Genomic DNA, 17,696 nt, shown 5'->3' with positions numbered 1-17,696 from the left:
AACTCAGTTTTTGCGTGTGCACTGGGTCAAACGGAGTTTGCGTCACATATGCGCCTAAAATGCATTCGTGATGTGAGTGTCCTATATTTACTGTTTACTGATCATGGATGCTGTTAACGTAGTGCTCATTTATACGTTATTGCAAACGCAGGATTGCATTCTTTCAACCCTATAACTGAATCTCTCAACCCTTCCCCAGTGTGTGACTATTGGCTTTAACAATGGTATCCCCTGCACTTCCACCAGTGGACTACGAGTTTTACATTCCATCTTGTCTACCTGTTGTAGCCAAATAAACGTAAAGGACATATCTAGGACTCATAGCCAATTTAATGGATTAGCAGCCTACTTATGCAAACCTACAGGTTTAGCATAGTTATGATGGCGTTTGGGGGCGTATATGCGGGTTCATGTAAACAGAAAGTTTTTTGGAAAAAGACCTTGTGTGTACGACGTTATTTTTGAACGGAAGGGCAGAAATATTCTCTATTCTGTAATTACCCGGCTATGTGTAAATGTGGTCTTACTCTTAGTCATCCGTTTATGAAGAGACGGACAAAACACTTTCTTCATCACTGGTGATTCAAAAACTGAGGACATAAGAACCATGCTACAGCGTAACATTCTAATAGCAGCCTGATGCAAACTATGGAAGAGATAGACGTGATGGGGTAACGACAGCGCTACGACCTGGCTACGACTACGGCCAGTGCACCCAGTAGGCCACATTAAACCCAACATTTCATAACACTACTAGAAATACTACTAGTAGTAGACGAGTTGAGGGCCTCTTAAATTAAGGATGCAGCCTCACGCAGCAGCTGAGGGTATGTCTTCTGGGACATTCTGGTATCTTGATTTATTTAAATAATGCTCAATAACTTTCATTAAACTAAATCTGGCGCTTGGCATCCATAAACGCCAAAATTCAGTATCCCTCGAGCCTGATCGACTGGTTGAGCCTGCCTGGTGTGTAACACCAATCAGAGGCTTTAACCCGCCCCCTGACTTGGTGACGGGGGATGACGGATTTATTTTGCTGCAAGCAAGTTACACCGTGGACAATAAGTATGACAATAAGTATGACAATAAGTATGACAATAAGTATGACAATAAGTATGACAAAATGTATGACAAAATGTATGACAAAATGTAAGTATGACAAAATGTTTGACAAAATGTATGACAAAATGTAAGTATAAATAAATATATGTAAGTATAAATAAATATATGTAAGTATAAATAAATAAATGTAGGTATAAATAAATCTAATTATGTATTTATCCAAGTATTTAACCATTCATTTATTTATTTATTTAGTTATTTATTTATTTAGTTTTGGCCCCGATAATCCTCCATAATAATCCAGGTCGAATACGAGCAGCAACGTGGACCCAAAACAATTCTTCCTGCGATGCCGGTGACTTTCGCGGTGCAATATTAAAAGGATCACGTCAGGTACGTAACACAGCTGAGAGGGGCGGTTCAGAGACAGGCAAGCTGGGAGATGTAGTTTTGGGCCACACGGCCACATTTTCTTCACTAATTGAAAAACATGTTCCTTACATTTTCTCTCATTTTCATCTAAATGCAGTACGTGCTGACTGTAAAGAGTTTGTTTCTTTCAAAATGCCAGAGACACTTACAAACCAAGGGTGTCACGTTGTCACAAAAGTGGCTCGCCTATTTCGCTTGCTGTTGGCCCATTTTTAGCATCATAGCATCTCTGTGTCCCATTCACAAATAACATAATACTCTAAATCTTATGTAACATGATTTTAATACTATTCATTCAGCGGATGGATAAGAAGTACATACCGGACACTTTCAGTGATGTGTTCCCCTTGCTTTCTACACCACTGCTGGAGAGTCTCACAGTGTACAGTCCAGTGTCATCTAGAGTCAGGCCCCTGAGCTCCAGTGAAGCCGTGGTTTTGTCCACAGAGATTCTTCCAACATAATCACTATCTGTAACATTTCCAGCACCGAAGTAAGTGACGATTGTGATATCTCTATGTCCACTAAAACTCCAGGTGATTAGATCAGGTGGTGCAGATGGTGGGGTAATGAGGGTGAACTCCACACTCCCTCCTACTGCTCCATTCAGAGGTCCATTCAGTAGTAACTCATTTTGGCACGAGCAAAATCCTAAAGGACCAGGAAAGGCACAGATTGAATTTCTCATAGTGGCTACAAAATCTACAGAGCAGAGAGCACTTTATACTTACAACAGGATTTCAACACTTCAGTGGACTTGAACCAACTCCTTTGACAAAATCAAGACGGAGTAATAATGATGTGCTCTGATGTGAGCAAAATCTTTCCAAAACATTTGATACCATTTTTAAACATTTTTAAATAAACTTTACCTGAGCAAAACATAACATTTAAAAAAAAGGTAAAATTGTTTACACAGAATTGTAAAGCTCTGTTAACTTTACACATACATTACCTAATAAAAGAAATGCAGTGGTTTTGAAGAGTAAATACTCCATTTAGAACTAACTGTGATCAACTGTCAGAGACCTGCTTAATGTAGTGTTTGCAAATGACCATCAATTCAGTTTCAAACAGGAACACTTTCTTTTATTACTGAAACTCCCTTCACAAAACATCCCGCCTCCCTAGGGTCATAAAATCACATCGTCACTTAAGGGTGCAGACACTGACTTGAAAGTAATTTTATACAACAGAGGAAAATGCAAACACTGAATTTGCAATCATTATAAAAACAAACATTTTCTGAACTGGCCTTTTTGGCTATAATCGTGGATATATTTTGATGCTAGGCCGTGCAGAAAACTTAAAGGGTAAAATGATCTCCATAGTTAGTCATTATTGACATACCTCATAGAGATAACTCACAGTAGCAGTCAAGCTGGCAGATGCTGTAAGCCACATGTGACACAGATAGACAGTTGACATGGCAAATAATTACAGAACGCTCACTGTGTGCCTATGACATCACATACTTCCCCAGGATTTCGATTTTCAAGTATTGTTTTAGAGGCCACATCACTGGGGCAGAAGCTGAGCTGGGGATGCCTGGTTTTGTAGCTTCATCTATTTACAGTACATTTTGGTTAAGATAATTTAGCATTCCTTAGAGTCCACATCGAGGGTAACGGCTATAAAACCCTTGTTGGATTTGTCATCAGAATCAAAAATGTGGTTATTTGCCATATAGGTTTCCACACTGAAGGAATTGTGTCTTGGTTGTGTTGTGCTAAATAAGTTAAATACACAAAGACAAGCAAAACACAAAGAAAGAGTAACGTACACTAAGATCTTCAAATGTACACATACTTAGCATAAAAATATATATGAACATGCATACAAATTAAATGAAGATGAATGTGCAAAACTGTTTTGATCCGATGGTAACAGTAAGTCAAATCTGGATGTCAGGGTTAACTTGTTGAACATGTATTGTGCTTCACAGTACGCTCTTATCTCTTATCTCAATTGCGTTTCATGCTTCGAACATTCTTCAGCTGGATTCTTACCCCAAATCATCTCGTTCAGCAGACCATAGACATACTGTATATACCAGTGGTGTACTGTATATACCTTTCATGTGTCTTGGCATGCTCTCCACCTGTCTTTCACGTTGCTGTTGGGTGACTTTACGCCACTCCTGGTACGTAAATTCAAGCAGCTCTGCTTTGTTTGATGGCTTGTGACCATCCATCTTCTTCTTGATCACATTCCAGAGGTTTCTAATGGGATTCAGGTCTGGAGATTGGGCAGGCAATGACAGGGTCCAGATGTGGTGGTCCTTCATCCACACCTTCACTGACCTGGCTTTGTGGCATGGAGCATTGTCCTGTTGGGAAAAAACACTCCTCAGAGTTAGGGAACATTGTCAAGTTTTTCCGGAGCTGTATGTCTATGCAACATACCCTCTATCACCACCTTGTGGATAGGGAAAACTGTCAGTAACCTATTTTACTGCAATGATGTATGATGAAGGTTGCTAACTACAATGATTAAGTTTTTCTGTCCAAAGGGGGGAACGGGAATGTGCGTCTGTAAGAGGTAGGGCTGAAACACACCAAACGCTTTTTTTTTTAAACTGAAGACGCTTCAGAAACATCTTGGCAAAGTGCGGCAGGGAAAAAAAGCCGCAGGCGCACCAGGCGCCTATGAAGCAGAGCTGCGTACGCAACCTGCCTGGGCCGAGTGTGACATTGATGAGCGGTGCGCCTCCGTGCCTTGCGCTGAAAAGTTAAGAATAGTTAGAAAAGGCGCACACGCAAGGCGCTACTTATCTAAAGCGTAATTATCATAGGCACAAGCGCAGGCGCAAGAGGCCCTTGCAAGCCCCAAGCGCGTCTTTTCACGTCTTGCATGCGTCGGCCGATTTTTCTAGACTTGCGCCAAAATGTACACAACATTTACACAAGCCTCGCAGCCTGCAAGGCTATGATTGGTCTGCTGGTCCGTTGACTACGTCCTGTCTGGATGTCTATAACCCATCGTAATGAACCGAAACCACTTGTAATGAACCGAAGTTTGTTTGAATTGTTTACTTTGATGAATATGCTACTTGCTAGCGCGGTCTCTATGGAATTCCCCTATACGTTAGCATTAAGCTAACGTAGTTTTTTATCAGTTTTAAACTTGCAATGCTATGTGAAACAAATGTTACGAGGTGAGATTACTAGCTAGGAGGCTCACACACCTCGCAAATCCTCACTTATTTTTCAGTTACAATTAACGTTTTTTGACCTTGTACAGTGTCTTTTTCTCTTTATTTTTTTTTTTTTTAAATCTAAGCAAAAAAATGTCAAACTAACAATTTATAGGTACAAACAAGACCAGCTATGGAGTTTAGTCCGCCATATTTTATTTTTGACCTTCGCGCTCTTTAGACTTGAGCAGAAACGCGATCTGATTGGCTAGTGCCTGTGCATGAAAGGTGCTGTGAGTGAACCGGTGCCCAGCTTGAGAGAGCTCCGGTGGGTCGCTGAATGTGTCGATTGGACTGAAAGATAACGTCTTCTCGATCAATTTATACGTTCGCTACAATATGTTGGATTAATGTTAATGTAAATTTAAAGGGAATAAATACAATTCTGATTTGGAAGACATTTAAATCTGTGGAAAAAAAAATTTGAATTTGAATTATTATTTTTTTTTTTTTTGAAATATTAAAAAAAATTATCTTATCAACCAAAGATTCCGCGGACCCCCTGTTGAAGACCCCTGGTCTAAACAGGGTAGGGTAGCTTATCCTTCTGGCTTCAACAAGACGAGACGTAATGCAAGCAAAAGTTACATGCCCCACACACTTACAACTTTCAAAACATGTTTCCATTGTACAATGGGTGTCGATTTAGGGTTAGCAGCTTCGCAATGTGGGTAATTTTCCGACTAGCTAACTAACAGCGACCTGTGCTTTTTGATAGCTGTATGGATAGCTCAATGGGTGGAAAAAACTTCTGGCATCTCTTTTCTTTTTAGTTGGCTTTTCCCTATCTACAGAGCACAAAAGGGTCAAAATATCAATGCTGAGACCAAACGAAATACTGATATGAGGCGTTATTATTTCCTGGCGAATTTAGTAGCTTACCGTATCACACTACTAGCAGCACTCTTTCAGGATTCACACGTACTGTTTCTGTCTCTGCCACTTCAGCCAATTAAATGACAGCATCTTGTCTCACAGGCTAGGGCACATTAGAAAACTTAGAAATGTATTTCTAACTCTTCTGGGCGACGAACATTGTATTGATAATAATACCAATGAGTTTGCAAATATATTGTGAAAAATATTTTTTTTCTCAAATTAACAAAATATTGGTAGGGACTTTTTTGTCTTTCCCAAACTTTGGTCGTGACTAGTACCTACCAACCCTATGCAAACCTACGCCCTTGCACATGGGTAGGGTTGGGTACCGAGAACCGGTACCAATACGGCACCGGTTCCATACAACCGATACCTACCCGGACCGAAATGCAACGCAGATTTCGGTGCTTCCTTTCGGTGCCTGAGCAGATTTTTTTTTATTTAATTTTTTTCGTAATACTTTTTTTTTTTTAATTTAACAAAACTAGCGATAGCTAACGAGAAGTAACGTTAGTGGCATAGATCTTTCTGAGTACGATCTGTATACTTTTTTGTGTTGCTAACAGATTTCGTGGGGCACATATAAAACTGCTCCATCTCCCAATGTAGACTCTCGCCTGTGTCGCTCACGCTCATTGGTGATAATGTAGCATTCCATATGGGACTAGTGGAAACGGGATTTGTGTTGAGGAGTTGCCATGGTAATGGGTTGACTTGTGTGTGGTTTCGGTTTCAAGATAAGTGTGGTTGTTCTAAGCAGAAGTTGGATACGCTTTATTAAACGGAGAGCTACCGTCTCATCCAAAGACATTCCTTCTCAATGTGAGTTCTTAAGAGAGCACTAACTCGGACGCTACAATAACATTGCAACAGTCTAATGACAGTGAAGAGCAGGCAGCCTTGCACAGAGCAAGCACAAACAGAGCTAGCCATCAATATAACGGAGAAAATGTCGAAAGGTAAATGATCAAAAGTGTGGCTGTATTTTGCACAAACTGCGACGTGCAGCATGCATATGCAACAACAAAATTGCGTGTAAATGGGGGAGAGAACTCAAGAGGCCCTGAAGCTAAACTCTTAAAGGGGCAGTACACATTCACGAAACCAGTGGGTTTAAATAAATGCAAACTAAATAATATTTGTTTTACTCTGAAGGCAAACATGCTCATATTTCTGCAAAAGAATTACTGAAGTGTGAAGTGTGTGTACAGAGTGTGTTATGTATTTATTTATATTTATTTAAGTATACTGTAAACAGTTGTTATAAGTTAATATATTGTTCATAGTTTGATGTTAAAAGTTTGAAGCCAAGTGTTTTGTATTTATTTTTTATTTATAGTATACCTTAAACAGTTAATATATTGTTAAATTTGAAGAAAACTATTTGCCTTGGCAATAAATAAGCCTTTAATGTCTTTAACTAAAAAAAAAAAAAGTATCGGTTCTGGCACCGTTTAGGCACCGGTATCGTTTTAAAAGTATCGGTTATGTACCGGTATCGGAAAAAACCCAAACGATACCCATCCCTACACAAAAAACGGGACACTAGAAAATGCATTGATTCCTATGGTACGGCGTGCTTTGCGTAGGCGCACACGTAAAGCGCGCCTTACCATAGGAATCAATGCATTTTCTAGCGTCCCGTTTTTGAAAAGACGCCCATGTGTGTGCTTACCCATAAGCGTCTTTTTACAGGCGCAGACGCTTCAGTAACGCCTTAGCAAAGTGCAGAGGCCAAAACAGACTTTTCACAGCTAATAATAAAACACTCCACGATGAAAGCGCATTCAAAATTCTTATAATTCCAAACCCAGACGTTGACAATGGAACTATTTTTTGTTGCAGAGAAACAATGGCGAAATAAACAATTTTTTATCAATAACTTTGTGTTGAAATGTTAATTTGTTGACTGTAGAATTGTTTTATAAAAGCAATATAGCACTCGTGGGAGTGGGGTAGGTAAGGGATAATCCCACGTGTCTTGTTGCCTAATGAAACCTCAGTGGCTACGGCCGAACACCACCCGTGCCTCCCTGCCTTGCGCTGGAAAGTTGAGAATAGTTCAACTTTTAAGCGCACCTAAAAAACGCTCCAAAGACACAACGCGTGGTGGAGAAAAAGGCGCACACGCAAAGTGCGCAAAACCAAGGGGGAAGAACATAACAGTGCAGTGCACCTTATGCCTCCCTGCAGTGAAAATACTGTTATTATCCAAAGACTAAACGTCAAATGAATCATTTACAGGTGAAACCCGTAGGCCTTCTGTCAATATTTTTTCTCCTCTTTGACAGTTCAGAAGGTGGGCACTTGATTCATTAAAAATACTGTGGATGTTCTAAATCTGTGCTGTAACAATTTTCTTTCTTTTAAAACAAGCTGGTTTTATGTTGTATTAGCCTATGCTTTGTAAACTGTGCTGTTGTGCACTTTCATTTTATTGTCTATAGCCGGAATTTGCATAATGACAAGCAGATTTTTCTTTAAAAAATAAATAATAAAAGAAAACACTCAGCAGAAGGCATGTTTCATTTTTAAAGCTTGGTTTCCTCTTGTTTCTTTTCTAAGGTAACATTGAGGAGATAGCCGTGGGCATGCAGCACTCCTTCGGGAAGCACACACACTCAGGCATCCCTCACGCATCCTCCTGCTGTACTTCTCCCATCCCAGGGTGCCCCACACACACTAGTGCTTCACCCATCTCTGGGTCCCTCACACGATTCACATACTGGGCACACACAGGTAATACTTAGTTCACAGGCCATTTAAACTATTGCTAATTCACAATTTTAGCGGCTCACTTCAGATTTATTTTTCTTCTTCTTTTCTTCAACCCTCTCCTTTGGGAAGCACACACTTGGACACACTACCCTCTCCTTCGGGAAGCACACACACTCAGGCATCCCTCACTCATCCTCCAACTGAACTTCTCCCATCCCAGGTTGCCCCACACACTAGTGCTTCACCCATCTCTGGGTCCCTCACACACACTAGTGCTTCACCCATCTCTGGGTCCCTCACACACACTAGTGCTTCACCCATATCTGGGTCCCTCACACACACGAATGCTTCACCCATCTCTGGGTCCCTCACACACACTAGTGCTTCACCCATCTCTGGGTCCCTCACACACACTCATGCTTCACCCATCTCTGGGGTCCCTCACACACACTAGTGCTTCACCCATCTCTGGGGTCCCTCACACGATTCACATACCGGGCACGAACATGTAGCAATTAATTCACAGGCCATTTAAACTATTGCTAATTCACAATTTTAGAGTCTCATTTCAGGTTGAATTTCTTATTCTCGTCCTCCTCTGGGATTAGCCCATGCAACATATTTGTATCCAGCAGAGGTCAGTAAAGATTAAGTGTCTCTGTGTCGGTGTCCCATGATAACATCACAGAAATTGAACACATGGAACAGGTACATGTTGAATACAGACTACTGAAGCTTTGTAGTCTTGATATTCTAAAGATAGAAAATGTAGAGTGAATATTGGATGAAATGTATTACCAACTATAGCTATATAAGTATTGGCTATAAAAGTATTGGCTATCTTTTTTCCTATGTGATGTCTTCGGGGTTAAAGTACAGCATTTTTTCGAGGTTAAGATAAGATCCATTAACCCGAGAGTGCAGTCAGAGTGTTCCCATCGTGCTGAATGGATTCTCACGCTTTACTCACCGTAGGGATTCTATCAGCAATCGGTAAGAGACATGAGTTTAATGTTTTAATACATGATGGGAAAACTGCAGGTGTGATTTGCTTCAACAACAAGATATACTTTGAGGAAAATGCTATGTTTAGGGAAACTTTACAGCAAACTTTAAAATGATGTCCCATGACATTGGCCTGCTTTAATGACAGCACAGTACCACAGGCCATAAGTATCCCTTATGATGTTGGCTGTAAGTCACTTTCTTTTCAAACATGTAGGCTATGAGCAGTGGGCATGTATCGTTATTATCAGTATTCAAGTTCTCAGAATTTAAGGCTTTTAAGATACTTATTTGAAAAAGAAAAATTGAGTAAAATTTTTTTTTATTTATTTAAAGGTTTTGTTTGTATGTTTGAAATTACAAAATGCTTGTATTCATAGACATACAACATATATCAGATGCATCAACAATATTTGCAGTAAAAATTGACATTTCCTTTGTAATTTCATTGAAGACCTCTACTGTGGCCTCAGATAAACAGAGTTTTTAGCTTAGTTGGCTGTGCCCATTGACATACACACATTCCAATTGGTGTTTGGTCCACATCTGGCAGCAACATGCTGCATGAACTTTTTAATTTTACATGAACATTATGCAACAGTGAAAACTGCTCAGGCAGATAAGGGCATTACAAATCTGCTCTTGAAACAGTGCATTATAAAGACATAAACCACTATTTGTTGTAACTAGCAGGTATCAAGAACTTACTGTCACATAAGATCTACCTCACAGCAACCAGTCTCCTACCATCAGTATCATCTGACTGGGATGACAGTTAGCATTTAGCACATAACCCCTGGCATGGGACTTGGCAGAGTTCTTTCCAAGGAGATGTTTTCCCTCCAATCCTCTTACAGTGGAATCCAGCAATATGTGGCTTTGGTATTGTTGTTGTTGCCGTTTAAAATCAATAGATATGTTAGTTTAATTCCTTTGAATTAATTTTAAGAATAAGTGTCAAGTTTGCAAAGTGTTTTAGCTGCTATGAAATGTGTTGTGTCACTTCTCTGCTTTTCTGGTTCTGACATATCTTGCTCAGGTAAAGTTCATTTAAAATGTGGTATCAAATGTTTGGGAAAGATGTTGTTCACATCAGAGCACATAATTATTACTCCTACTTTCATGGTTGTTGCTAATTGTGTTTCCATCTATGTTGCAAACACTGTCTTGATTTTGTCAAATTATTTGGTTGAAGTACACTGAAGTGTTGAAATCCTATTGTGTGTATATGGTGCTCTGTAGTATTTGTAGCCACTATGAGAAATGTAATCTGTGCCTTTCCTGGTCCATTAGGATTTTGCTTGTGCCAAAATGAGTTACTACTGAATGGACCTCAGAATGGAGCAGTAGAAGGGAGTGTGGAGTTCACCCTCATTAACCCACCATCTACACCACCTGATCTAATCACCTGGAGTTTTAAAGGAAAAACTGATGTTACAATCATCACTTACTTCGGTGCTGGAAATTTTACAGATAATAATTATGTTGGAAGAATCTCTGTAGACAAAACCACGGCTTCACTGGAGCTCAGGGGCCTGACTCTAGATGACACTGGACTGTACACTGTGAGACTCTCCAGCAGTGGTGTAGAAAGCAAGGGGAACACATCACTGAAAGTGCTTGGTAGGTACTTCTTATCCATCCACTAAATGAATAGTATTAAAATCATGTTACATAAGATGGAGTATTATGTTATTTGTGAATGGGACACAGAGATGCTATGATGCTAAAAATGGGCCAACAGCAAGCGAAATAGGCAAGCCACTTTTGTGACAACGTGACACCCTTGTTTTGTCTCTGGCATTTTGAAAGAAAATATACATATAGCCACTATAGACAGGTAGTATTAGAACCCCAGAACCCAGAATCCCCTGCTTCATCTATACAGCCATGATACTTCTGTTTCTTGTTTTCTTGTTTATATGTAATTCTTTTACATTACATACATAATACTCTCAACTTTTTTATAAAAGGGTCAAATTAATATATGTTGTGTTCCAATGTTACAAGTCTCCATGTATTGTTGCAGAGTATTTCCTTCTAGTTCAGAAGAAGAACAATTACTCTGGGGAAAATACAGAACAAACTGTTGTATATTCTGATATATAAATATTATAAGTGTTATATTTCAACAGTGACAGCATCACAATATTTTCTTAATTCATTTTCTTGTATTAAATACTTTCTTTGGTATAACTGATCGGATAGTAATTCTCTAACCTACATGTAATACTTAACTTCACTAACACTATAACGTTACACTTAATACACTATTACTAGGATGTTATATCTAAGCTGCTGATAATTAAGGATCATGTTGCCTTATATTTGAGTATTTTACTCTCTAGCTTTAAAGGTGAACTTACAAGTCTTTGTAAATGTAGACTTTATTATGCTAGACAGAGGCCACCTAGGAAAGGAGTCACACAGGGGTCATTGTAGTATTTCTGTCATGTTTTGGATACCTACAGTCCTCATAATAGGTTTGAGTGCATGAGTGTAGAACCAGCATGGTCAGATTATTGCTCATCATTTGTAATGTATAGTGTAGTGAAGTGTGAGATCTGTATGCTCCCATGTGATGGAATGCTGGCTATTGAACAGAACAGGTTAACAGCTGTTATAGTTACAGTAGTCTCTAGCCTTGATATTCCCAATGCACTGTGCATCCATAGCACTCAATGCTTATTCTATAATTATCACTTACGCATGCACACAGTCTTTGGTGGCTGGCTGATCAATAGGATCACACAACAAACACTGTATTGGCCATGTGTGGCCTTACTGTAGTGTAGAGGCTAATGAAATATTCCAGTCATTTTTTCAGAGGTACTTCCTGGCTGCGTTCATCAAGGTTTATGTGAACTTAAAATTGAATTGACCACACTTCCCATTTGAAACTGCATAGGCCATATCCCATATCCATCCATCAGTATCAGCCCAACTGCTTTGTCTACCAATGACCAAAAGCTAGAGGAAATGCACTTTCAGGATTAATATGACAATAGATGGATTATCTTCCTCTTTTGAAAATGAACGCTGTAAAAAGGGTTCTGCAGAAGCTATGGTTTTAACTGACAGCTGACACTGTAACAGGATGGCACCCCTCTCTTTATGTTGTAAAGATGCATGACAACAGTCGTAAAGCACAGCATGAGTTGGCTCTCTGCTTTATTACGTTCTTCATCATCAATTCAACATAGACAATCTGCGCTGTTTGAACACAGTACACTAATCTCAACTCTTATTGTAATATTATTTGCTATGTTTTACTTCTGTCTTTTCAGTTCAGTTGATACGAAGTCCCGTATTTATTTACAGACAAACTAATGGGCATTTACAAACCGCTCGCCATTTGTGGACATCCCTGGATTTATTTGTGGAGTTTTTGAGACTTTTTTGACGCGGCTTGATTCACAAATGCATTTTTTCCCAAAAGGACATTCTCATTATCATATAACGTAATTTTAAGGGGATAACATTTTGACATTTGTTTTTGAATCACAAAATACATTAACATACGTACAATATAGGAAGTTATATATTTTAGGTGGATTAAACACGTGGTGATGGGTTTGTTTCCCAAGAGCCTGAATCTCTAATTAATTTAGTAATTGTTCCATGACTTGGTCCAGCTATGCTAAGAATTGTCCATGCTGTATTTAATCTCCAGAGAAAATCCTCAATCCGACAGCAGAGGCCAATCAGAATGAGTTGGTGGAGTTCAACAGCTCTGTCATCCTCACATGCTCTGCCTCTGGCTCCTCCCCCTCATTTTGTTGGTTTAACAGGAGTGCTGTTGTCACAGGCAGTGACAACGAGACCCTCACTGTATTGAATGTGACTAGATATGATACTGGGCCATTCAAGTGTGAAGCATCCAATGCTATCAGTGCCCAAAATAGCTCCGATGTCAATCTGATCATTGCCTGTAAGTGCATGATTCATTCAAATACATATTTAAAAATATTACTAGTTCTTTTAGTCATATGCATGCATGCTTGCCTGCTGGCACACTTTGCTCTTCACTGGGAGATTTAATTGTATTCATGCTAATTCAGGCTAATGCTAACATGATGCAGACACAATTACAAAAACCCCAAACCTTCCAGAAACATCCCCAGCTGTTGAGTGCTTTGATGCACGGGGGCAGGGTCTCATTTGTGCTTAGAAGCTGTCAGTTCATCCACTAAAGTTGAACTGAAGTTAATCCAGTAAAGTTAAAGTTCATCACAAATTGACAATCATCCCTTTTGAAAGACATCGCTTATGGTGTCTTTTGATTGTTTTCTTTGCCTAACTACAGTGGTTCCAACTGCATTCCTACTGCATACTACTTGCGCTACTTGTGATTTTTCTGGTGTGCATGTCAGTAATATGGTGTCTCTGAAACACTAATGCTATTATAATCTGTTGCAGATAATCAGCATCAACGTCAGCCTCAGGTAGCATATGGTGCACCAAGTGTAACAGTCTTTTTTGGTTTACAGAACACATTCCCTTCTCCCATTCATGGCTCTGAATTCCAGTAACACTGTGATGCTTTTTGTCCTTGTGAAAAACACAAACATTAGTATTACCATAACACAGCATATTGAAGAGAACACAGTCTGTCATGCATTTAAAAACAAAATAGATAATTCAGTCGTGCACTGAATTGACTTTTTTGCTTTTCATTTTGTGTTGTGTGATTTTCAAAATGTGTGTTTTTCATGGACAAACGACATCGCAGTGTTACATGGTTTCATAATAATTTCATTAATTTGGGTACCACAGAGTGCATTCTGTACACAAAATAAGGTCTGTTACACGTGCCGCATAGTAATTGGCCCAAAAACGTGAAACGTCAAATCAGTAAAATTGTCTTTGGTTGATAGTTGCAATCCACAATATACAAAAAAAGCTTTTTTCAGCACAAAACAGAGCCTTCGTAGCCCAAACCCGTTGTCAGCATATTCATGCCTTTTACTGACATGGCAAGCATGTAGTACCCAGTAGAGCACAGCTACCCCAGTCATAAATTTATAGTTGTTTACTATACCATATATAGTATATACTAGTGTATAGTATACTATATCAAGCTATTCAAATCAGCCTTTATCCATCCAAGCAATCAACATTTTTCAATTGGAGCAAATACTCCTCCCAGTGAGCGAAGTGTTAAGGCAACTGTAAATATATAAACCATATTAAAATGATAATGAAATTATTCATATTAAAATGATACAATTATAATGAAATGTAATACTACTAGTATTATTTAATTACAGATGGCCCAGATAGTGCAGTAGTCAGAGTGGAACCTCCAAACCCTCCAGTTCCATTCTACGTCTCAGGCTCTGACATCACCCTGAACTGCTCTTCTGAGTCCAAGCCTGCTGCCCAGGTCCAGTGGGCTCTGAATGGAATCCTGCTTGGTAGAGAGGGACCAGAACTCAGACTGGAGAACGTTCAGGCCAATCAGAGCGGTGCCTACAGCTGCTGGGCCTATAATAGTAAAACCCTTAGGTCTAAAACATCATCACCATCAACAATCACTGTGCTTGGTAAGCCCAAAGAAGAGTCATTCAACTGGCATCTTCTGATCAAGAAACAGAGAGAAATGTTAGATGTGTGATAGAGAAATAATGATCAAAATTCAACATTATCTGTCACATATTGCCTTCTAAACCTCTGTCCATTTTGCCTTCAATCATCTCCAATAGTTGCTGTCAATCTCAGTCTCTGTTGTTTATCATATGCCAGTCTAACCTGACCTGAGGAGTAGCATGAGATTCCTCTGATGCACATGGGGATGTATCTGTGTTTTCACATAGTTCCTTTAAATCAACCAAACTCTAATCTGTTGAACTGGACCTGTCACCAACAGCAGATCATGACAGTACTTTTGGAGCGCACAATGCTCTTAGGTTTCATTTCCAGGTCTAGCAGCAAAGCTATTTCCACACATCAGAGCCTTTAGAGGTAATTTATGAGGTTTGCTCTTACTTGATCAGCGTGAGTATTAAATCTTACTGTAACACTGGCCTCTCTGGTTTAAGTGGCATTATGGAGGAATTGTACTTCAGGGTTAGGATTAGGATTAGCAGTTTTACCTTAAAATAACAGCTTAAAAAATATTAGGGCGCTAAAATGACGTTTACTATGGAGAATGGCCTCCGTGCCATTGCCATACCAGGGTCCTTAGGCATAGTACTGGGTTATGTAGGTTTGCCTGAAGCTGGCGGACACTACTGTCTGCCAAACTAGTAAGTAGATTATTTTCCATCTTGCTTTGTCTTGTGTTGCACTTGCTTGATGTTTGACTCTGTTTGGAAAGTTGTTGAGGCACTAGTTTGTCATAGTCTCAAAGTAAGCACATTTCAAGAGGTTTCGCTAGGTTTAGCGCGCTAGCATCTCGTTAGCGATTCATTACTACATAATGCCACTTTAAGACAACCAACTCCTGATGTTTAGTCTCCTGTGTATTCCTATGGTAGGGCAACAAAAGGTTTTTGGTCTGGAAGGTCCAGGTATTTAACATGTATATGTCTGTGCATCCATTTCCTCGTCTCTGTCTGTCTCCTCATGCACGGTGCTGTTAAGAAAATCACCTCTCAACTACAAAGTGGTCTCCATTCTCTCCCATTAGACACCACATCTGTTTTTACCACTTTCCTCTCCATACCTCATGCTTCAGTCTCACTTTGTCACACTGTACCTCTGCCCCTGCCAAATGTTTTACGGAGCTGTTAAAGATGAATAGGTAACCCTCTTGTATCTAATCAGTATGGTAATAAAGTATACCAGTAAGAAGCAACTTTCCTTCTCAGACACTCAGAGATGTAATTTTTACTGTTGACTTATAGCCTGATTATCAGATAATATCCTGATAATAGCTTGAATAACATGACGTGGCTAAAATGATCAATTAGCATCTGTTTATATAAAGTGCACAGGCATGCACAAGATTTGTATAAATATTGAATATGTCCAGCCCTCGACTTGGATGCGGTTTTTAATGTAGGCCCTCTGTGCATTTGAGTTTGACACCCCTGCACTATCTTTACTGCCAGAACTGAAGGGATGGGTTGTATTGGTTTAGCTGTTGAGTTTGCCATCAGCTATATTCCCATTAAATTGCTGGCAATACCCATGAATATGAACCCAGTTTCAGCAGGTGCATATCCTTGTGTCAAACCTGAGGCTGCAACAACTGGTACTGAGATTAGAAATTGGACTGATATTGCACACAGCCTCTAAAATGTTCCCAAATATATAAAAGTTAGATACTGAGAAACTCATTGATTTAAGTCATGTGGGTCCTATTTATTTCTGTAACATAATTAATGAATATTCAATTGTTTTGCCTTCCACAGTATGTTATGGTATTCAAGATATTACTTTCTATTTTCACACCTTCCATTTGTATGACTTGCAGTTCTTCCGTAACTAGAGTGTGTTTTAGCTTGGAGAACTAGCATGTCTTCTCATAAATGCAATCCTTTTAAAAGCATTATTTCAAACATCCCACAAGGCAAGAAGTCTCTACATGTGTGGTTTGATGTAAATTCAATGTCAAACCATTTAAACCTGGTAGTCATTTACTTCTGTTCCCTTCTTTCCACTTTTCACAGAGAGAATCTCTGGTGCTGCCATGACAACCACTGGTGGCATCCTGATAGCAGGTGAGAGTTCTGTCACCTTAACCTGCGATGCCCAGGGCTCCATCATCACCAGAGAGTGGAGAAAGGATGGCAATCCTCTGCATGGAGTTAACATCGATGAGCTCAACAGAACAGTTTCCATCAGCCCAGTAAAGAAAGAAGACAATGGAGACTACACATGTCAAGTCAGCAACCCTGTCAGCTCTGAGACCGCCTCTACAGGACTGATTGTGAACTGTGAGTGCACATGTTTTGGACTGATCCAAGCTATTACACGTGTATTAATCTTGGTTGAAATGTGTTTTGTTACTGGCTTATATCTGTGGTTACAGATGGACCAGAGAAAGTAAACATTATGGGAGATGGAGCCATAGAGATCGGTAGGCCAGTTCATTTGACCTGTACTGCTGAGTCTGTCCCTGAGAGCACCTACACATGGGCATTTAATGGGACAGAAACAAGTGTGACTGGAGCTTCATACATCAAAGAGCAGAGTGAATATGAAGACAGTGGAACCTACACCTGCACTGCTCTAAACAGCTTCACCAAACACACAGTTGATGCAGTATTTGAACTGTCTGTCAAAGGTAAAACATTTTAAAGAGACCTGGGGTGTTTATCAGAATGCTATGATATACTTGTTTTTCATGATAATTGTGTGCATGAATGTCCATGAATGTATCCACAAATAACACCAGGAACTGAATGCCCCAAGTAACTTGTTTTACAGAAAGTGATTTTAGCTTCCTGGCTAC

The 17,696-nt window shown here is 39.6% G+C and overlaps 2 protein-coding genes across 2 annotated transcripts; both read left to right on the top strand.

Moving 5' to 3' along the window:
• Positions 1-9,237: 9,237 nt before the first annotated feature.
• LOC308380744 (CD48 antigen-like) lies at positions 9,238-17,291 on the top strand (the record flags this gene model as incomplete). Its single annotated transcript, XM_080858148.1, has 3 exons — positions 9,238-9,283; positions 10,589-10,918; positions 16,912-17,291. The coding sequence occupies 3 exons, from the start codon at positions 9,238-9,240 to the stop codon at positions 17,289-17,291; spliced, it is 756 nt and encodes a 251-aa protein (XP_080714274.1).
• LOC308380051 (cell adhesion molecule CEACAM1-like) lies at positions 12,865-14,912 on the top strand (the record flags this gene model as incomplete). The annotated part of the gene is made up of 3 exons (XM_080857334.1): positions 12,865-12,868; positions 12,969-13,226; positions 14,632-14,912. 3 exons carry the CDS (start codon positions 12,865-12,867, stop codon positions 14,910-14,912), a joined length of 543 nt encoding a protein of 180 aa, XP_080713460.1.
• Positions 17,292-17,696: the final 405 nt, after the last annotated feature.

This window comes from Sprattus sprattus, assembly GCF_963457725.1.
Source record: "Sprattus sprattus genome assembly, chromosome: 19".
Taxonomy (NCBI): Eukaryota; Metazoa; Chordata; class Actinopteri; order Clupeiformes; family Clupeidae; genus Sprattus; species Sprattus sprattus.
Note: the sequence above shows the minus strand (reverse complement) of the source record. Positions and strands in the feature narration are given on the sequence as shown.